The sequence below is a fragment of the Aythya ferina genome (assembly GCF_964211825.1).
Source record: "Aythya ferina genome assembly, chromosome: 33".
Classification (NCBI taxonomy): domain Eukaryota; kingdom Metazoa; phylum Chordata; class Aves; order Anseriformes; family Anatidae; genus Aythya; species Aythya ferina.
In genome coordinates, this window is record NC_140330.1 from 789,529 (window position 1) to 810,613 (window position 21,085).

Sequence of the window (21,085 nt, forward strand, 5' to 3'; positions counted from 1 at the left end):
TCTCTTACCAGCCACCCAGGATTCAGATCTCAAATCTTTCTACTTTCGACTGTGGTCTGTAGCTGGGTGTTACAGCTCCTTTGCCTCATTTCCCCCCCCCCCTTTTTTTTTTTTTTTTTTTTTTTTTTGACATTTTGCCACATGTATCCAGCCCCCACTGTGACAAAAAAGCAATTTTTGTGTCAGGCCCAGCACCCCCCTAAGCACTCACTGCATGGCATTGTGCATGCTAATCCTCGCTCTGCCCCAATTTTTTAATCCCCGGGGGATTGGTGACGACATTAAACAGCACTGGCCCAAGTGTTGATCTGTGACGGATAAGCTAGCACCAAAATAACCACGGGACGTGGTGCTGCTGATCGCATTTGGGCCTGAGGGTGCCGGCAATTTCCCACACACTCTATCTACCTATCTACCTATCTACCTATCTACCTATCTACCTATCTATCTATCTATCTATCTATCTATCTATCTATCTAATCTATTTAATCTATTTATATTTATCTTAATACCCTCTATCCATCCCTGTCTCACTGATTTGCTGAGAAATAAACCATGGGAGGTGGTGGCAGATGTCTTGCTATGGTCAAGGTTCACAACATCCCGCACCCCTTTGTGCACATTGTGTCACAGCAGGCAGTTAGGAGTTCCCTTCCTTCATCTAATTAGATCATCTAATTAGATCATCTAATTGTTGGAATTGGATGATATTCGAGGTCTCTCATAACGCAAACCATGATTTTATGATTCTAGAGCCCCCCTGCCAAGGGCAGGGACACCTTCCCCTAGGCCAGGCTGCCCCCAGCCCCATCCAACTTGGCCTTGGGCTCCTCTGGGCGACACCCCAGTGCCTCAGCACCCTCATAAGAAATTATTTCTCCCTGAAATCTAATCTAAATCTGCCCTGTTTTGGTTTAAATCCCTTATTCCTTGTCCTACCACTACTCTCCCTGACAGAGTCCCTCTCCAGCCTTCCCGTGGCCCCCCTTGAGGAGAAGGCCGCCATCAGGCGCCCCCGGTACCTCCTCCAGAATTTACCGATCCCGTCCCAATTCAGCACGTGTCTTTAGTTCCTGCATCCACCTTCATGCTTGTCTGGAAGATGGGAACAACATCTCCGTTTTGCAGACTCGAGGAACCTCCTCGGTCGCTGGCCTTTCCACGATGGCCGAGGGCGCTGAGGGGCCGCAGGCCTCGATGGCCTCCGCAGCCTCACGCGGGGCTTCCACCCACCCCAGTCCCCGCCTGTGGGTCCCGTTTAAGCTCGCTTTGGGGCTTCCAGTCCTCGACGGGTGTATTTTGTAGAGGAGCTGGTTTCGTGCCGTGGCCACGCTCATGGCTCCTGCCCGCAGGCTGACTTCCCAGCCTTGGCCATCGTGGGGCCTGGTGTGGGCCTAAAGATTGACGTTTTGGGCCCAGACCTGCCTGCTGACCTGGGCTGTTGGTTGAGCCTGGCTTCTGTCCCCAGTTCTGCCCTGCTCACCTCACTCGGGCACCGTGGGGCTTGCTCTTGGCCAGGGAGGCTACTGTGCTGTCGGCCGCTTTGCCCCCCTTGGCTCCCATCCCTTGGGGAAGAGACGGCCCTCCTCACTCCCTCACAGCTTACACAGCAAGGGGAGACGTGTCATGTTGTCATTCTGGCTTTTATTTTGTTTTACTAAACCTCCAGTGGTCTCCTTTGCAGTCTGTGATTATAACCCCGTAACAGATTTGAATGGGATTGAAGCCGGCACTCTGGAAAATCCCCCTGCCTTTGGCTTGTCGCACAGCTCTGACCAGAACTGTGAGAGAAACCGGAGCCTTGGCTCCTCGGTGTTGGGAAGGTGCTGCCAAAGCAGAAAATCGTGAATGCGTACATGGATGTGGAAGGTTAATCACCCCTCGTCGAGCACCAGCAACCTTTGCTGACAGCGCCTGCACCAGAGGTTGAACCCAAGTTGTCCTAGTCTGGCTTGAGAAGTTCTGCCTCACCTTCTGGAGGGGGGGCATGGGTGGTATTTGGATTTTCTATGCCTCTGTGGAGCACAAGTCCTATGAGGAGCGGCTGAGGGAACTGGGGTTGTTCAGTCTGGAGAAGGGGAGGCTCAGGGCAGAGCTCCTTGCTCTCTACAACTCCGTGACAGGAAGCTGTGGGGAGCTGGGGAGTCGGTCTTCTCTCACAGGTAACCAGGGATAGGACCAGAGGGAATGGCCTCAAGTTGTGCCAGGGGACGTTCCGGTGGCAAATGAGGAGACATTTCTTCTCAGAAAGAGCAGTCAGGCGTTGGGACGGGTTGCCCAGGGAGGTGGTGGAGTCGCCGTCCCTGGGGGTGTTCAAGGAGAGGTTGGACGTGGTGCCTGGGGACATGGTTTAGTGGGTGACATTGGTGGTAGGGGGACAGTTGGACCTTGGATCTCGGGCTTTTCCAACCCTAATAATTCCATGATCCTATAGGCACTGCCAGTCATATGGTAAGGGGGAAGCCTCTCCTAGACATTGCTTTGTTAAAAACAAAACAAAACAAAACAACAACAACAACAAAAAATATAGGGCTGGATGTCCTGAGACTATCTGCAGTCACTGGGTGCCTTCTGCACTGCTCAGTGATGTTTCCTTCCTTCAGATCTCAAGGAAACACAAGGGGTTTTTTAATTTATTTTTGAAGTGTTTGAGGATTCTGGCCAGAACAAGTGTATGGCTTTCACCTAGGGGCTGATGAAATGGAAAGAAAAACCAAAACTAAACTAAACCAAAAACAAACAACACAGCGAAACAACTTGCCAAACCCCAGTGGAGCACTGCATTTACCAGCTCCTCCTGGGAAAATGGCAGCTGCCTCCCTCGTTCGTGACAACACCCGTAATACCGTGGCAAAATGGGGCCAAGTGGGAATCTTGTGGAAAACCTGTTCTTCCATAAAATCCAGCAGATTTTACTCTGCTGTCAAATCAAAGCTCACGATGAGGAGACATTTCTGCTCCTCCAAGTACCGCTGCAGTGTCGCTCTGGAAAGTCCCTTGCAGTCCCTTGCAAAACAGCTCCATCTACTTGCAGCATCGTTTTATTATTCCTTTTATTTGTTTATTATCAACCTTCTTGTGACTGGGGGCTCCCAGGCCTCCAGAGGCCATCAAGAGAAAGGAGGGCGCTCACCATGGCCAGGACTGGCTGGAGGAGATGTGGGGAAAGGCAGAGCATGAAAGGAAGAAGAAAGCATTGGGCACACCCGAGAAACCAGTGAGGGAATGCACCAGCATCTTCTGACTCCTGGCAGAGGAAAGACCGGGGCACACCGCACCTCCCGGTGCCCCTCTGCACCTCGAAGCGATGCCCAAAGCTCTCCTAAGTCCTTAAGCCTTTTCAGAGAGACTTTTCAGCCTCTCGTGCTGCCCGAGCAGCCAGGAGGCTGCGGGTACACAAGAAGCTGTGAGGAGACACGGCAGAGCCAACCTGGCCAAAGGGATATCCCACGCCATGGGACGTCATTGTTATTATCCCTTCGTTTTCTGTCCTATTAAATGGTCTTTATCTCAACCCACAAGTTTTTAGCTTTGCTTTTTTAGCACCTCAGCGTGACTCTGGGTTAAGCCACAAGCTTTTACCTCCGTTTTTTACCACCTAAGTGAGATACTTGGGTGATTCCGGCTCAAACCACCCCAGTTGCCAAGAGTATTCGCATCCTAAATCCCAACGCAGTGCAGTCGCAGCCAGCAGTAAGAGAAGTCACCCTATCCCAGCCAAAGGGTAAGGCAGAGGACGGTGCTCGTGACATCTGGTTGTAATAAATGGCTCAGTCTTCAAAATAGGACTATAATCAAAGTTTACAATTTATTAAAGGAATAGAGGTAAGCAAACAGTGCTGGGTGCGCCAGGAGTCTCTGCTCCACCAAGACGCACACCAGTTACATCAAGCAGCTGATTTTTATGCTCCTAGGCTGATACATAGTCATTACTACTTCTAAAAAAAACAGGGTTATTATAATTAGTTTCTGGAATCCAAACCCTCCTACTGGAGCATGCGTATCAGTCTCCGGGGGTCCCTCTGGGGGTCTCTCGTGCTGAAGGCTCAAAGTCTTCTTCCCTCTTGTCCTCCTCCTTTGTCCAACTTGGCTGTATGTCAGAGACTTGTGCAACATCCCCTGCAAGCTTTGTCTTCTAGTTGTTCTTCAGCTCTCCCCGTCTCCTTCATCTCCTGGCCAGATAGCAGAGACTTGCATAGTGTCCCATGCAATAGTCATAATAGTTAGCAGTTATTCTGAAACCCCCCCAGATATCAGAGACTTCAAGGAAAAGCCTAGAAATACACTTCCCTTCAAGCTCTCTATTGACACGAATTGCCAAAACATTCCTTTGCAAGACACAAGAATTATATACATTAACCACTCTGTTTTTCTTAGACTTGTGCTTATACAAGGGTATGTAAGACAGAAGGTCACATTCATCATACCATGCGGCCCTAGCATTGTTCCATACTGACACGAATCAGGTGAACATATCTCACACAGTCACTGTCTTCCGCTTTCTATTTTTCCTCCCCGTCATTTCCCGGAACAGGAAGAGAAGGGTTGGACCAAGGCAGGGGACACAAGGCAGCACCCAAGCTGTTTCAGAGCTCTGCAGGCCCGGGAAGCTGAAGGTGAGTCCCATCCCCATCCCTCATCCCCAGCCCCACGCAGGCAGCTATGGGCAGGGGGCACAGGAAAGGGATCCCACGGACCCCAGCGAGCCGAAGAGCTCCCTGCCGGGGGGAGGACAGAGAGGTGTGGAGGTTGGCTCCGTCTTTGCTCCGGGATGGAGCAAAGGGAACGGGGGGGCTGGGAGCCTGTGTGCGACCCCCTAGTACCTGCCCCAGGCTCGGACCCTGTGGGGGGATCGGGCACGGTGCAGATCTTCATGAGATCCCCGAAGCTTCAGCCTGGAGGGGGTAAAAAGAGGAGGTACGCAGGGAGGAAGCTAGGGCATCCTTTCTGCTTTGTTTGGGGAAATGAAGTCGGGTGACGATGTTCCTGGGGCGGGGTGCCCCCGCCTTGCTAAGCAGCCCGTCTCCCCAGCAGGCTGCGCAGCTGTGAGCAATGGCATCCAAAATCCAGATGCCGGAGCCCGTCTGCCTAATCAAGAACAAGAAGGGGAAGGGGCTCGTGGTGCAGCCGGGGGCCCTGCAGCTGCTGTCAGAGATCACGCAGCCCATGGTGGTGGTGGCCATCGCCGGGCCGTACCGCAGCGGCAAGTCCTACCTCCTGAACAGGCTGGCTGGGCAGAGGAGAGGTAAGGGAAGGGGATGAGATGTGCACATCCCCTGGGCTGGCCGAGGTGCTCGGCTTCTCCTGCTCGGTATTTCACGCTGCTGAGGCTCTTTGCACCCCCAGGTTTCTCCCTGGGCTCCAGCGTGCGGGCGCACACCAAAGGAATCTGGATATGGTGCGTGCCTCACCCCTGCAAACCTGGATACGCGCTGGTGCTGCTGGACACCGAGGGGCTGGGAGACACTGAGAAGGTGGGGGAGAAGCGGGGACACATTGTGGGAGCCTGAGAGTGAAAGAGCTGAGGATAAAGAGATGTGGGAAGCCCTGGAGATGCTGTGGGGTCTCCCCAGGGGATGGTTTTGCCATGGGATGCTGGCTGGCAGCACTCGGGGTCCGGGCATTCGGGGTCGTGCCTGAAGGGGTCTTGCATGGGGCTGCTGGATAAGGTGAGAACCTGGGGTCGTTGTTCCAGGGCGACACCAAGAACGACACGTGGATCTTCGTGCTGGCCGTGCTGCTCTCCAGCACCCTGATCTACAACAGCAAGGGCACCATTGACCAGCACGCCATGGACAACCTGCAGTATCCTTTGTGGGCGCACACGGGGTGCCCCCTGCTCCCTGCCTGGGGCCCACGGGGATCCCACATCCCAGTTCCTTGTGTGGGGAGAGGAAACCTCCCAGTGGTGCCCAGGGACCTGCTCGGTATCCCCGGGGCTTTTCTCCCTCTTCCTGGTGGCACCGGGCTGGCCTCTGTCCCCAGAAAGGCTCCACCAGTGCCAAGTGTTCATGGGCCGGGGGTGCCCCTGTGTTCAGAGCTGAGGTCCCCACTTCCTTAGCCGGCTCCCCAGCTATGTGCTGAAGCTGTCAGAGTGTGTCCAGGTGAAAACAGCACCCAAGGAGGCAGGAGCTGTGCAGGCAGGAGCTGAGCAGCCGGGTTCGGACAGACGAGCCCTGTTCTTCCCAACCTTCATCTGGGCTGTCCGGGATTTCACGCTGCAGCTGGAGGTGGACGGGAAGGAAATCTCCGAGGACGAATACCTGGAGAACGCGTTGAAGTTGAAGGATGGTAGGGGAGCGGTGCCGTGCCGCTGGATGCATACAAGTACAGCCCCAGACACGGCTGCGGTGGAAGGCACCGCGAGGCTGAGCCCTGGGGGCTTTTTCTGACCCCTTGTTGCCCCACAGGGAGCAGCCAGGAGGCCCAGAGGTACAACCGGCTGCGGGAATGCATCCGCCAGCTCTTCCCGGAGCGCAAGTGCTTTGTTTTCGACCAGCCAGCCAGGAAGAAGGACCTGCCCCGCTTGGAGGAGCTCCCGGACAACATGCTCGACCCTGAATTCCAGCAGCAGGAGGAGCGCTTCTGCAGCTACATCGGGCAGAATTGTCCCCCCAAGACCATCCCTGGTGGCCACGAGATAACGGGGAGCAGTGAGTACCGGTGTCCCGAGGGTCCAAGCTCTTGGAACTGTGTCGGGACCAGGCTCAGATGCAGAGCAAAAGGCTGCTGGGGGGGGCACAGATGCGTTTTTGTGCCAGCTGTGGCACTTACCTCTGGGTTTGGAGCTCCTAGCTGTCGCGTGTGGCTGGGAAAGAGCTAGAAAAAGAAGGTCGGGGCCGTGAGGGGCCCCTGGCAGTGGGGTTAGGGCAGGACCCCGGTCGTTTTGGTCGGGCTGCAGATCCGTCACCCCTCCCCGGCAGGGCTGGGGACCCTGGTGGTGAGCTACGTGGAGGCCATCCGGAGAGGGGCTGTGCCGTGCCTGGAGAGCGCGGTGCTGGCGCTGGCAGAGATCGAAAACTCGGCGGCGCTGAAGGAGGCCGTGGCCTTGTACCAGCGTCAGATGGAGCAGGGGCTGCCCACGGAGACCACCCAGGAGCTGCTGGAGCTGCACGCGCGGTGTGAGGAGGAGGCGAAGCGGCTCTTCATGGCACGGGCCTTCGAGGAGAGCAGGGAGCGGTTCCAGGCAGAGCTCACGGTAGGTGATGCCCCCCGGGGACACCGTCACCCCTAGCCTGGGGGGAGCAGTGTGGTCCCTGCTGGCCAGGCCAGTGCCGTGCCCTCTAATCATAGAAACATTAGGGTAGGAGAAGACCTCCAGGGTCATCTGGTCCAACCGTCCCCCTACCACCGATGTCACCCACTGAACCACGTCCCCAAGCACCACGTCCAACATTTCTTGATGTCCTTCTGGTAGTGAGGGGCCCACAGCTGAACCCAGCACTTGAGTTGCGGTGCAGGAGCAGGGGACGATCACCTCCCTGGTCCTGCTGGCCGCACTATCCCTGAGGCAAGCCAGGATGCCGTTGGCCTTCTTGGCCCCCTGGGCACACTGCTGGCTCATTTTCAGGCGAGCATCCACCAACACCCCCAATCCTTTTCCTCTGCAGAGCTTTGCAGCCACTCTGCCCCCAAACCTGTAGTGTCTCTGCCCCCAGACGCGTAGCCTTGCATGGGGTCGTTGTGCCCCAAGTGCAGGACCTGGCACTTGGCCTTGTTGAACCTCATCCCTTGGCCTCTGCCCATCGATCCAACCTGCCCAGGTCCCCCTGCAGGGCCTTCCTATCCTCCAGCAGATCGACACTTCCCCCAGCTTGGTGTCACCTGCAGACTTACTCAGTTCCCTCATCCAAGCCTTCCATGGAGATATTAACGAGGATGGGCCCAACACCGACCCCTGGGGAACACCACTGGTGACCGGTCACCAGCTGCATGGTCACACATCAAGACCTGCTCCGTCCCCTTCCCTGGCACCGAGCTCAGGCTGACAGGCCTGTAGGTCCCCGGCTCCTCCTTACGACCCTCTTTATAGACGGGTGTCCCGTTAGCACGTCTCCAGGGCCCTCCCCAGATGACCATGACCGCTGATAGATGATGGAAAGCAGCCCAGCAATCCCACCGCCAGCTCCCTCAGCACCCTCGGGTGGATCCCATCTGGCCCCATGGACTTGGCCAGGCGGAGCAGCAGGTCCCCAGCCTGAAGTGTGGGGGGGTTCTTCTGCCCCCGCCCCAGACTTCCAGGTCGGGAGGCTGAATACCCCGAGGATAAGAGGTCTGGCTAGTAAAGGAGGCGTTAAGAACCTCAGCAGTCACATTGCCCCCTGCTTCCAGTAAAGAGTGGAGATTCTCCTCGGCCTGCCTCTTGCCATTAGTAGATTCATACAAAGATTTTTTATAAAATATATTCATAAAAACACTTTTGGGCTTTGGGTTCTTTACTAATGGCTGGTTTTATAAGACACCAAGCCTGACAGTAGTACGCGGGAAAGGTTTATCTCACGGGGGTTCTGGCTGTTGCGACGGGAGTTAGCTTCCCTGTCTGCAGCCCATGGGGGCTTCACCTCCCCGCTGATCACCCCACAGGCTGCAGAGCCCCGTTTCCCTGCCAGCCTGGCTTTATTCTCACACACGGAACTGTAGGGCTTGGAAGGGACCTCGAGAATCAAAGCAGGTTCCCTAGGGCAGGTTGCCCAGGTAGGCATCCAGATAAATCTCGAATATCTCCATGGGGAAGAAAACTCCACAGCCTCCCTGGGAAGCCCGTTCCAGTGCTCAACAGGCATTTTTTTTTGCCTGGTTGAGAGAGGTGGAAGCCACTCAACCTGGGCTGAAGCCTTCCCTCTGTGTCCTTCTGCACAGGTCCAGTTAGAGGCACTTAAGGAACATTTCTGGATGCGGAACGAGCGGGTATCCCACGAGAAGTGCACGGCCGCCCTCCAGGAGCTCTTCCAGGACTTGGACAGACGGATCAATGACGGGGTCTACTTCATGTTGGGGGGCTACCAGCTCTTCCAAAGAGATCAGCAGGCACTGGTGGAGCAATACAGGAAGCTGCCTGGCAAGGGGGTGAAGGTAGGAACATGAACAGCTCCGAGGCGAGGGCAGAGGCTCCACGTCCCACCGCCCCCTCCCAAAAAAACACTTGCCTGGAGCTGCTGCTTCACCCCTTGACTCCTGCCCTCCCCATGTCCCTGCAGGCGGATGCTGCGCTGCAAGATTTCCTCCAGAAGAGAGAGTCTATGGCCAGAACCATCCTCAAAGTCGACCGTGAGCTGACCGAGAAGGAAGAGCAGATAGAAAGTAATTTTGGGGCTGGAGAAATGCCACTGCCTGGAGAGGGACTGGCACGGCACGGAGGGACAGTACTCCTTGGGGGCCTGGGGCTCATCTCCTGCCTTTGAGCCATCTTTGCTTCTCTCTCAACAGATCTGAAAGCCCAGTATGAGAGAGCTGAGCAGGAGAGGGAGGCTGAGAGGAAGAGGCTGGATGAGACGAAGGTCGAAAACCTAAAGACGTTGTTGAAGTTACTCAACTATATGAAGGCTCATCGGAGAAAGAAGCGGGAGGAGAAAGAGAATAAAAACGACCATCAATCAAAGGTACCATGGCAGAGAGGATGTACCCAGAGCTGTGGCTGGCAGGCAGGAATGGTGATGGGGGCCCGCCTGGCTCCCTCCCATTGCTTCTTGGCTCCCTTGCACTGCAGACACCATGCAGGAAGGCTTTGGGCTTGCTGACAACCCGACTATTTTCACAGGACCAGGACAAGAAGTCCACAAGTGGCTCCGAGAAGAAGAGCAACCCTGAGGATCAGCAAAATTCCAAGCCCGGTGGCAAATCCGGTGATGGCCCCAGATAAAAAATGTGGTTTGAGCTTTTGGAACAAATGATGTAGCGTGCTTCTTGATACCAAGTACAATTCTGCTAAACTCTGCAAGTCCTTGCTGCAAACGACAGGGTGTGGCAGTGACCTCTGTGGTCGCTGCCATTGCACCAGCTAGTGCTTTCATGCTTTCACGTAGTTGGAAATGAAACTAATTGTCTGGGGAGCGTAATCTTAGGGGCGCGGGGTGGGTTCGCTGATCAGCTCGTAGCTGGGAGATTCTGCTCCTTTGCCATTGCTCAGAAAGTACGCCCAAGGGTCAGCACTGGCTCTGACAACATTGACCTTTCTTCATCTTTCATTACGGGTGCCTATTGCTTTCAAAAAGACAAAATAATGCAATAATAAAGTAATGCAATAATAAAGTAATGCAATAATAAAATAATGCAAAAACAATGCAAAAATAATAAAATTAAAAATTAATAAAAATAAGATAATAATAATACAAAATCCTCCAACCTGGGTTTCAGCACGTGGCCATTACTGAGAGCTGCCAATGGTATTTTGGGTCTGCCTAAGGGAGGCTGGCTCTTAATTATGCCCACTGCAACCAACTAGCAAGGGGTGCGGACATCACCGCCCTTGGGTGGGTTAATGTGCACCTCTGGAGCTAATTGCTGCAGTTTCCCTGCCCATGGGGATGGGAGGGCTGGGGCTCACGTAGAAGCCCGCAGCCACGAGCGTGCCGAAGCTCCCCAAGCCCTCTCCACTCCTGAGCATCCCTCGGGCCAGCGCAGGTGTGGTTTCAGGGCTCTTTTCCCCGCTCCAGCCCCCCGGATTTCTTTTCTGCACCCTCATTGCGGGGACTGGAGGGGAGGGAGAGGTCCCGTGGCAGGACCCCGAAGTCCGAGCCTTGTTCCACCCAACCCCTCTGCTTGACGCCCATCGGGGGTGGAAGGGGACAGCCCAGCCACGCCACCCCAGGCCACCATGTCCCTTGGTCCTGCAGGGGAGCCAAGACCCTTCCCCACTCTCCCCTCGCTGGAATAATCCCCGTTCTGGGTCCAGGACTGCAGCCGGAGGTGGCTGTGCTGCTCAAAGCCCTGCTTTGCCTGCTCTGCTTCCCCAGCAGCTCCAGCACCTCGTCAGCCACAGCTCCGCGCCCTCTCACAGCCCACGTGCCCCTTGAACGAGCAGGAGGCTCTGCAGCACCGCTTCCCCCCTCCTGCAGCCCCTAGGAGCCACTTTCCCCAATTCCAGGAGTTCCCCCGCGACATCTTGCGTCCCCTGCCCCACCTTCCAGCCCGTGACTCGCCTGCCCTCGCAGCACCTGCCCTTGCAGATACCGCTTTCCCTGCTACAAGACGAGCAACGGGACTTCCCCGCGGGGGCTGCCATGCCCCGGGTGAGCCCCGGTGGCCGTGCACCCACCCTGACAGCCACTGCGGCTTGGTGAGGGGAGCCGGGGGTCCTTGAGTTGCTTGGGGAGCACCGGGAGCTGCAGCGAGGCCGAGGGCTGCCCGCAGCGCTCACCAGCCCCGAGCCCACGCGTGCACCCTGCTAATGTCAGGAACAGAGCCCGTGGTGGGGGCACAGAGACCGGGAAGGGGTCTGCTGAGGGGCGCTGGGGCAAATTCTCCTTGGCACGGCAGCAGACAACCCCCCCTTGAAGCTCCTGCGTCCCTCTTTGGCCTCGCTGCTTGGGGAAAGCTTCCATGGGCAGTGAAAACCAAACGATGGCCACCGACTTCATCTTCGTGGGGTTCTCCAGCCTGGCGGAGCTGCAGAAGCTGCTCTTCGGGGTGTTTTTGCTTCTCTACCTGCTCACACTGAGCATGAACACGGCTATCATGACCGTCATAAGGGTGGAGCGGAGCCTTCACACGCCCATGTACTTCTTCCTCTGCGTCCTGTCCTTTTCCGAGACCTGCTACACCCTCGTGATCGTCCCCAAGATGCTGGTGGACTTGGTGGCGGAGAGAAAAGCCATTTCCTTCTTGGGCTGCGCCGTCCAGATGTACTTCTTCCTCCTGCTGGGCTGCTCCCACTCCTTCCTCCTGGCGGCCATGGGCTACGACCGCTGCGTCGCCGTCTGCCGCCCGCTGGCCTACAGCAGCATCATGACCCGGCGGCTCTGCGCGCAGCTGGTGGCCGCGTCGGCGCTCAGCGGGCTGCTGGTGGCCCAGCTGGTCACCCCCCTGGTGTTCTGCTCGCCGTTCCAGGCCAGCCGGCAGCTCGAGCACTTCTTCTGCGACATCTCCCCCGTCCTCCGCGTGGCCTTCAGGCAGAGCGACGCCGGCGAGGCCGTTATCGTGGCGCTGGGCGTCTTCGCCCTGATGGTCCCGCTGACGCTGCTCCTGGCTTCGTACCTCTTCATCCTCGCCGACGTCCTGCGCATCCCCTCGGCCGCGGGGAGGCACAAAGCCTTCTCCACCTGCAGCGCCCACCTGGCCGTGGTGCTCGTGCACTACGCCTGCGCCTCCCTCATCTACCTGAGGCCGGGCTCCAGCTCCTGGTCGGGCCAGGACGCGCTGATCTCGGTCACTTACACCATCCTCACCCCCCTGCTCAACCCCATGATTTACACCCTGAGGAACAAGGACGTCAAAGCGGCTCTCCGCAAAGCCATCAGGAAAACACAAATTTCTCCAGAATGTTTTCCAGGAAAGAGGTCAAGGTGTGCTACGTCCCCAGTGGATGTTTCCAGCTGGAAGCCTCCCCTTCCAAAAAGCATCGCTCCTTTTCCGTCCCCCTTGTGCACATTGTGTCACAGCAGGCAGTTAGGAGTTCCCTTCCTTCATCTAATTAGATCATCTAATTGTTGGAATTGGATGATATTCGAGGTCTCTCATAACCCAAACCATGATTTTATGATTCTAGAGCCCCCCTGCCAAGGGCAGGGACACCTTCCCCTAGGCCAGGCTGCCCCCAGCCCCATCCAACTTGGCCTTGGGCTCCTCTGGGTGACACCCCAGTGCCTCAGCACCCTCATAAGAAATTATTTCTCCCTCAAATCTAATCTAAATCTGCCCTGTTTTGGTTTAAAACCCTTATTCCTTGTCCTACCACTACTCTCCCTGACAGAGTCCCTCTCCAGCCTTCCCGTAGCCCCCCTTGAGGAGAAGGCCTCCATCAGGCTCCCCCGGTATCTCCTCCAGAATTCACCGATCCCGTCCCAATTCAGCACGTGTCTTTAGTTCCTGCATCCACCTTCATGCTTGTCTGGAAGATGGGAACAACATCTCCGTTTTGCAGACTCGAGGAACCTCCTCGGTCGCTGGCCTTTCCACGATGGCCGAGGGCGCTGAGGGGCCGCAGGCCTCGATGGCCTCCGCAGCCTCACGCGGGGCTTCCACCCACCCCAGTCCCCGCCTGTGGGTCCCGTTTAAGCTCGCTTTGGGGCTTCCAGTCCTCGACGGGTGTATTTTGTAGAGGAGCTGGTTTCGTGCCGTGGCCACGCTCATGGCTCCTGCCCGCAGGCTGACTTCCCAGCCTTGGCCATCGTGGGGCCTGGTGTGGGCCTAAAGATTGACGTTTTGGGCCCAGACCTGCCTGCTGACCTGGGCTGTTGGTTGAGCCTGGCTTCTGTCCCCAGTTCTGCCCTGCTCACCTCACTCGGGCACCGTGGGGCTTGCTCTTGGCCAGGGAGGCTACTGTGCTGTCGGCCGCTTTGCCCCCCTTGGCTCCCATCCCTTGGGGAAGAGACGGCCCTCCTCACTCCCTCACAGCTTACACAGCAAGGGGAGACGTGTCATGTTGTCATTCTGGCTTTTATTTTGTTTTACTAAACCTCCAGTGGTCTCCTTTGCAGTCTGTGATTATAACCCCGTAACAGATTTGAATGGGATTGAAGCCGGCACTCTGGAAAATCCCCCTGCCTTTGGCTTGTCGCACAGCTCTGACCAGAACTGTGAGAGAAACCGGAGCCTTGGCTCCTCGGTGTTGGGAAGGTGCTGCCAAAGCAGAAAATCGTGAATGTGTACACGGATGTGGAAGGTTAATCACCCCTCGTCGAGCACCAGCAACCTTTGCTGACAGCGCCTGCACCAGAGGTTGAACCCAAGTTGTCCTAGTCTGGCTTGAGAAGTTCTGCCTCACCTTCTGGAGGGGGGGCATGGGTGGTATTTGGATTTTCTATGCCTCTGTGGAGCACAAGTCCTATGAGGAGCGGCTGAGGGAACTGGGGTTGTTCAGTCTGGAGAAGGGGAGGCTCAGGGCAGAGCTCCTTGCTCTCTACAACTCCGTGAAAGGAAGCTGTGGGGAGCTGGGGAGTCGGTCTTCTCTCACAGGTAACCAGGGATAGGACCAGAGGGAATGGCCTCAAGTTGTGCCAGGGGACGTTCCGGTGGCAAATGAGGAGACATTTCTTCTCAGAAAGAGCAGTCAGGCGTTGGGACGGGTTGCTCAGGGAGGTGGTGGAGTCGCCGTCCCTGGGGGTGTTCAAGGAGAGGTTGGACGTGGTGCCTGGGGACATGGTTTAGTGGGTGACATTGGTGGTAGGGGGACGGTTGGACCTTGGATCTCGGAGGGCTTTTCCAACCCTAATAATTCCATGATCCTATAGGCACTGCCTAGGCACTGCCAGTCATATGGTAAGGGGGAAGCCTCTCCTAGGCACTGCTTTGTTAAAAACAAAACAAAACAAAACAAAACAACAACAACAACAAAACAACAACCAAAAAAATATGGCTGGATGTCCTGAGACTATCTGCAGTCACTGGGTGCCTTCTGCACTGCTCAGTGATGTTTCCTTCCTTCAGATCTCAAGGAAACACAAGGGGTTTTTTAATTTATTTTTGAAGTGTTTGAGGATTCTGGCCAGAACAAGTGTATGGCTTTCACCTAGGGGCTGATGAAATGGAAAGAAAAACCCAAACTAAACTAAACCAAAAACAAACAACAAAGCGAAACAACTTGCCAAACCCCAGTGGAGCACTGCATTTACCAGCTCCTCCTGGGAAAATGGCAGCTGCCTCCCTCGTTCGTGACAACACCCGTAATACCGTGGCAAAATGGGGCCAAGTGGGAATCTTGTGGAAAACCTGTTCTTCCATAAAATCCAGCAGATTTTACTCTGCTGTCAAATCAAAGCTCACGATGAGGAGACATTTCTGCTCCTCCAAGTACCGCTGCAGTGTCGCTCTGGAAAGTCCCTTGCAGCGGCTCTGCCTTGCAAAACAGCTCCATCTACTTGCAGCATCGTTTTATTATTCCTTTTATTTGTTTATTATCAACCTTCTTGTGACTGGGGGCTCCCAGGCCTCCAGAGGCCATCAAGAGAAAGGAGGGCGCTCACCATGGCCAGGACTGGCTGGAGGAGATGTGGGGAAAGGCAGAGCATGAAAGGAAGAAGAAAGCATTGGGCACACCCGAGAAACCAGTGAGGGAATGCACCAGCATCTTCTGACTCCTGGCAGAGGAAAGACCGGGGCACACCGCACCTCCCGGTGCCCCTCTGCACCTCGAAGCGATGCCCAAAGCTCTCCTAAGTCCTTAAGCCTTTTCAGAGAGACTTTTCAGCCTCTCGTGCTGCCCGAGCAGCCAGGAGGCTGCAGGTACACAAGAAGCTGTGAGGAGACACGGCAGAGCCAACCTGGCCAAAGGGATATCCCAGGCCATGGGACGTCATTGTTATTATCCCTTCGTTTTCTGTCCTATTAAATGGTCTTTATCTCAACCCACAAGTTTTTAGCTTTGCTTTTTTAGCACCTCAGCGTGACTCTGGGTTAAGCCACAAGCTTTTACCTCCGTTTTTTATCACCTAAGTGAGATACTTGGGTGATTCCGGCTCAAACCACCCCAGTTGCCAAGAGTATTCGCATCCTACATCCCAACGCAGTGCAGTCGCAGCCAGCAGTAAGAGAAGTCACCCTATCCCAGCCAAAGGGTAAGGCAGAGGACGGTGCTCGTGACATCTGGTTGTAATAAATGGCTCAGTCTTCAAAATAGGACTATAATCAAAGTTTACAATTTATTAAAGGAATAGAGGTAAGCAAACAGTGCTGGGTGCGCCAGGAGTCTCTGCTCCACCAAGACGCACACCAGTTACATCAAGCAGCTGATTTTTATGCTCCTAGGCTGATACATAGTCATTACTACTTCTAAAAAAAACAGGGTTATTATAATTAGTTTCTGGAATCCAAACCCTCCTACTGGAGCATGCGTATCAGTCTCCGGGGGCCCCTCTGGGGGTCTCTCGTGCTGAAGGCTCAAAGTCTTCCTCCCTCTTGTCCTCCTCCTTTGTCCAACTTGGCTGTATGTCAGAGACTTGTGCAACATCCCCTGCAAGCTTTGTCTTCTAGTTGTTCTTCAGCTCTCCCCGTCTCCTTCATCTCCTGGCCAGATAGCAGAGACTTGCATAGTGTCCCATGCAATAGTCATAATAGTTAGCAGTTATTCTGAAACCCCCCCAGATATCAGAGACTTAAAGGAAAAGCCTAGAAATACGCTTCCCTTCAAGCTCTCTATTGACACGAATTGCCAAAACATTCCTTTGCAAGACACAAGAATTATATACATTAACCACTCTGTTTTTCTTAGACTTGTGCTTATACAAGGGTATGTAAGACAGAAGGTCACATTCATCATACCATGCGGCCCTAGCATTGTTCCATACTGACACGAATCAGGTGAACATATCTCACACAGTCACTGTCTTCCGCTTTCTATTTTTCCTCCCCGTCATTTCCCGGAACAGGAAGAGAAGGGTTGGACCAAGGCAGGGGACACAAGGCAGCACCCAAGCTGTTTCAGAGCTCTGCAGGCCCGGGAAGCTGAAGGTGAGTCCCATCCCCATCCCTCATCCCCAGCCCCACGCAGGCAGCTATGGGCAGGGGGCACAGGAAAGGGATCCCACGGACCCCAGCGAGCCGAAGAGCTCCCTGCCGGGGGGAGGACAGAGAGGTGTGGAGGTTGGCTCCGTCTTTGCTCCGGGATGGAGCAAAGGGAACGGGGGGGCTGGGAGCCTGTGTGCGACCCCCTAGTACCTGCCCCAGGCTCGGACCCTGTGGGGGGATCGGGCACGGTGCAGATCTTCATGAGATCCCCGAAGCTTCAGCCTGGAGGGGGTAAAAAGAGGAGGTACGCAGGGAGGAAGCTAGGGCATCCTTTCTGCTTTGTTTGGGGAAATGAAGTCGGGTGACGATGTTCCTGGGGCGGGGTGCCCCCGCCTTGCTAAGCAGCCCGTCTCCCCAGCAGGCTGCGCAGCTGTGAGCAATGGCATCCAAAATCCAGATGCCGGAGCCCGTCTGCCTAATCAAGAACAAGAAGGGGAAGGGGCTCGTGGTGCAGCCGGGGGCCCTGCAGCTGCTGTCAGAGATCACGCAGCCCATGGTGGTGGTGGCCATCGCCGGGCCGTACCGCAGCGGCAAGTCCTACCTCCTGAACAGGCTGGCTGGGCAGAGGAGAGGTAAGGGAAGGGGATGAGATGTGCACATCCCCTGGGCTGGCCGAGGTGCTCGGCTTCTCCTGCTCGGTATTTCACGCTGCTGAGGCTCTTTGCACCCCCAGGTTTCTCCCTGGGCTCCAGCGTGCGGGCGCACACCAAAGGAATCTGGATATGGTGCGTGCCTCACCCCTGCAAACCTGGATACGCGCTGGTGCTGCTGGACACCGAGGGGCTGGGAGACACTGAGAAGGTGGGGGAGAAGCGGGGACACATTGTGGGAGCCTGAGAGTGAAAGAGCTGAGGATAAAGAGATGTGGGAAGCCCTGGAGATGCTGTGGGGTCTCCCCAGGGGATGGTTTTGCCATGGGATGCTGGCTGGCAGCACTCGGGGTCCGGGCATTCGGGGTCGTGCCTGAAGGGGTCTTGCATGGGGCTGCTGGATAAGGTGAGAACCTGGGGTCGTTGTTCCAGGGCGACACCAAGAACGACACGTGGATCTTCGTGCTGGCCGTGCTGCTCTCCAGCACCCTGATCTACAACAGCAAGGGCACCATTGACCAGCACGCCATGGACAACCTGCAGTATCCTTTGTGGGCGCACACGGGGTGCCCCCTGCTCCCTGCCTGGGGCCCACGGGGATCCCACATCCCAGTTCCTTGTGTGGGGAGAGGAAACCTCCCAGTGGTGCCCAGGGACCTGCTCGGTATCCCCGGGGCTTTTCTCCCTCTTCCTGGTGGCACCGGGCTGGCCTCTGTCCCCAGAAAGGCTCCACCAGTGCCAAGTGTTCATGGGCCGGGGGTGCCCCTGTGTTCAGAGCTGAGGTCCCCACTTCCTTAGCCGGCTCCCCAGCTATGTGCTGAAGCTGTCAGAGTGTGTCCAGGTGAAAACAGCACCCAAGGAGGCAGGAGCTGTGCAGGCAGGAGCTGAGCAGCCGGGTTCGGACAGACGAGCCCTGTTCTTCCCAACCTTCATCTGGGCTGTCCGGGATTTCACGCTGCAGCTGGAGGTGGACGGGAAGGAAATCTCCGAGGACGAATACCTGGAGAACGCGTTGAAGTTGAAGGATGGTAGGGGAGCGGTGCCGTGCCGCTGGATGCATACAAGTACAGCCCCAGACACGGCTGCGGTGGAAGGCACCGCGAGGCTGAGCCCTGGGGGCTTTTTCTGACCCCTTGTTGCCCCACAGGGAGCAGCCAGGAGGCCCAGAGGTACAACCGGCTGCGGGAATGCATCCGCCAGCTCTTCCCGGAGCGCAAGTGCTTCGTTTTCGACCAGCCAGCCAGGAAGAAGGACCTGCCCCGCTTGGAGGAGCTCCCGGACAACATGCTCGACCCTGAATTCCAGCAGCAGGAGGAGCGCTTCTGCAGCTACATCGGGCAGAATTGTCCCCCCAAGACCATCCCTGGTGGCCACGAGATAACGGGGAGCAGTGAGTACCGGTGTCCCGAGGGTCCAAGCTCTTGGGACTGTGTCGGGACAAGGCTCAGATGCAGAGCAAAAGGCTGCTGGAGGTGGCACAGATGCGTTTTTGTGCCAGCTGTGGCACTTACCTCTGTGTTTGGAGCTCCTAGCTGTCGCGTGTGGCTGGGAAAGAGCTAGAAAAAGAAGGTCGGGGCCGTGAGGGGCCCCTGGCAGTGGGGTTAGGGCAGGACCCCGGTCGTTTTGGTCGGGCTGCAGATCCGTCACCCCTCCCTGGCAGGGCTGGGGACCCTGGTGGTGAGCTACGTGGAGGCCATCCGGAGAGGGGCTGTGCTGTGCCTGGAGAGCGCGGTGCTGGCGCTGGCAGAGATCGAAAATTCGGCGGCACTGAAGGAGGCCGTGGCCTTGTACCAGCATCAGATGGAGCAGGGGCTGCCCACGGAGACCACCCAGGAGCTGCTGGAGCTGCACGCGCGGTGTGAGGAGGAGGCGAAGCGGCTCTTCACGGAACGGGCCTTCGAGGAGAGCAGGGAGCGGTTCCAGGCAGAGCTCACGGTAGGTGATGCCCCCCGGGGACACCGTCACCCCTAGCCTGGGGGGAGCAGTGTGGTCCCTGCTGGCCAGGCCAGTGCCGTGCCCTCTAATCATAGAAACATTAGGGTAGGAGAAGACCTCCAGGGTCATCTGGTCCAACCGTCCCCCTACCACCGATGTCACCCACTGAACCACGTCCCCAAGCACCACGTCCAACATTTCTTGATGTCCTTCGGGTAGTGAGGGGCCCACAGCTGAACCCAGCACTTGAGTTGCGGTGCAGGAGCAGGGGACGATCACCTCCCTGGTCCTGCTGGCCGCACTATCCCTGAGGCAAGCCAGGATGACGTTGGCCTTCTTGGCCCCCTGGGCACACTGCTGGCTCATTTTCAGGCGAGCATCCACCAACACCCCCAATCCTTTTCCTCTGCAGAGCTTTGCAGCCACTCTGCCCCCAAACCTGTAGTGTCTCTGCCCCCAGACGCGTAGCCTTGCATGGGGTCGTTGTGCCCCAAGTGCAGGACCTGGCACTTGGCCTTGTTGAACCTCATCCCTTGGCCTCTGCCCATCGATCCAACCTGCCCAGGTCCCCCTGCAGGGCCTTCCTATCCTCCAGCAGATCGACACTTCCCCCAGCTTGGTGTCACCTGCAGACTTACTCAGTTCCCTCATCCAAGCCTTCCATGGAGATATTAACGAGGATGGGCCCAACACCGACCCCTGGGGAACACCACTGGTGACCGGTCACCAGCTGCATGGTCACACATCAAGACCTGCTCCGTCCCCTTCCCTGGCACCGAGCTCAGGCTGACAGGCCTGTAGGTCCCCGGCTCCTCCTTACGACCCTCTTTATAGACGGGTGTCCCGTTAGCACGTCTCCAGGGCCCTCCCCAGATGACCATGACCGCTGATAGATGATGGAAAGCAGCCCAGCAATCCCACCGCCAGCTCCCTCAGCACCCTCGGGTGGATCCCATCTGGCCCCATGGACTTGGCCAGGCGGAGCAGCAGGTCCCCAGCCTGAAGTGTGGGGGGGTTCTTCTGCCCCCGCCCCAGACTTCCAGGTCGGGAGGCTGAATACCCCGAGGATAAGAGGTCTGGCTAGTAAAGGAGGCGTTAAGAACCTCAGCAGTCACATTGCCCCCTGCTTCCAGTAACGAATGGAGATTCTCCTCGGCCTGCCTCTTGCCATTAGTAGATTTATACAAAGATTTTTTATAAAATATATTCATAAAAACACTTTTGGGCTTTGGGTTCTTTACTAATGGCTGGTTTTAGAAGACACCAAGCCTGACAGTAGTACGCGGGAAAGGTTTATCTCACGGGGGTTCTGGCTGTTGCGACGGGAGTTAGCTTCCCTGTCTGCAGCCCATGGGGGCTTCACCTCCCCGCTGATCACCCCACAGGCTGCAGAGCCCCGTTTCCCTGCCAGCCTGGCTTTATTCTCACACACGGAACTGTAGGGCTTGGAAGGGACCTCGAGAATCAAAGCAGGTTCCCTAGGGCAGGTTGCCCAGGTAGGCATCCAGATAAATCTCGAATATCTCCATGGGGAAGAAAACTCCACAGCCTCCCTGGGAAGCCCGTTCCAGTGCTCAACAGGCATTTTTTTTTGCCTGGTTGAGAGAGGTGGAAGCCACTCAACCTGGGCTGAAGCCTTCCCTCTGTGTCCTTCTGCACAGGTCCAGTTAGAGGCACTTAAGGAACATTTCTGGATGCGGAACGAGCGGGTATCCCACGAGAAGTGCACGGCCGCCCTCCAGGAGCTCTTCCAGGACTTGGACAGACGGATCAATGACGGGGTCTACTTCACGTTGGGGGGCTACCAGCTCTTCCAAAGAGATCAGCAGGCACTGGTGGAGCAATACAGGAAGCTGCCTGGCAAGGGGGTGAAGGTAGGAACATGAACAGCTCCGAGGCGA

General features: G+C 56.4%; 1 protein-coding gene, 2 long non-coding RNA genes and 1 pseudogene across 7 annotated transcripts in view; 2 read left to right on the plus strand and 2 right to left on the minus strand.

The window, feature by feature from the left end:
- Positions 1 to 3,783: 3,783 nt before the first annotated feature.
- On the minus strand, positions 3,784 to 4,973 carry LOC311425676. Its single transcript, XR_014686387.1, has 2 exons — positions 4,824 to 4,973; positions 3,784 to 4,172 (listed from the first exon to the last, which is right to left on the minus strand). It is a non-coding gene; the product is annotated as an uncharacterized lncRNA (long non-coding RNA).
- Positions 4,529 to 21,085, plus strand: part of LOC311425674 (guanylate-binding protein 1-like) — a 54,190-nt gene continuing 37,633 nt past the window's right edge. For 3 of the 4 annotated variants that reach the window (XR_014686385.1, XM_084501619.1, XM_084501621.1), the window contains exons 1-11: positions 4,529 to 4,616; positions 5,035 to 5,245; positions 5,347 to 5,474; positions 5,696 to 5,805; positions 6,074 to 6,291; positions 6,411 to 6,653; positions 6,924 to 7,198; positions 8,860 to 9,072; positions 9,198 to 9,300; positions 9,427 to 9,599; positions 9,758 to 9,842. Coding sequence is in view for 3 of the 4 variants with exons in the window: in XM_084501619.1 (XP_084357745.1) it covers positions 5,053 to 5,245; positions 5,347 to 5,474; positions 5,696 to 5,805; positions 6,074 to 6,291; positions 6,411 to 6,653; positions 6,924 to 7,198; positions 8,860 to 9,072; positions 9,198 to 9,300; positions 9,427 to 9,599; positions 9,758 to 9,842 (1,741 nt within the window). In the remaining variant the exon portion in view is untranslated. Of the gene's footprint in view, positions 4,617 to 5,031; positions 5,246 to 5,346; positions 5,475 to 5,695; positions 5,806 to 6,073; positions 6,292 to 6,410; positions 6,654 to 6,923; positions 7,199 to 8,859; positions 9,073 to 9,197; positions 9,301 to 9,426; positions 9,600 to 9,757; positions 9,843 to 21,085 lie in introns of all 4 variants that reach the window. The other variant, XM_084501620.1, reaches the window with a different exon arrangement.
- Positions 11,644 to 12,607, plus strand: LOC311425651 (olfactory receptor 10K1-like; annotated as a pseudogene). The gene has a single exon. The product of its transcript is annotated as an olfactory receptor 10K1-like (transcript).
- On the minus strand, positions 15,770 to 16,958 carry LOC311425677. Its single transcript, XR_014686388.1, has 2 exons — positions 16,810 to 16,958; positions 15,770 to 16,158 (listed from the first exon to the last, which is right to left on the minus strand). It is a non-coding gene; the product is annotated as an uncharacterized lncRNA (long non-coding RNA).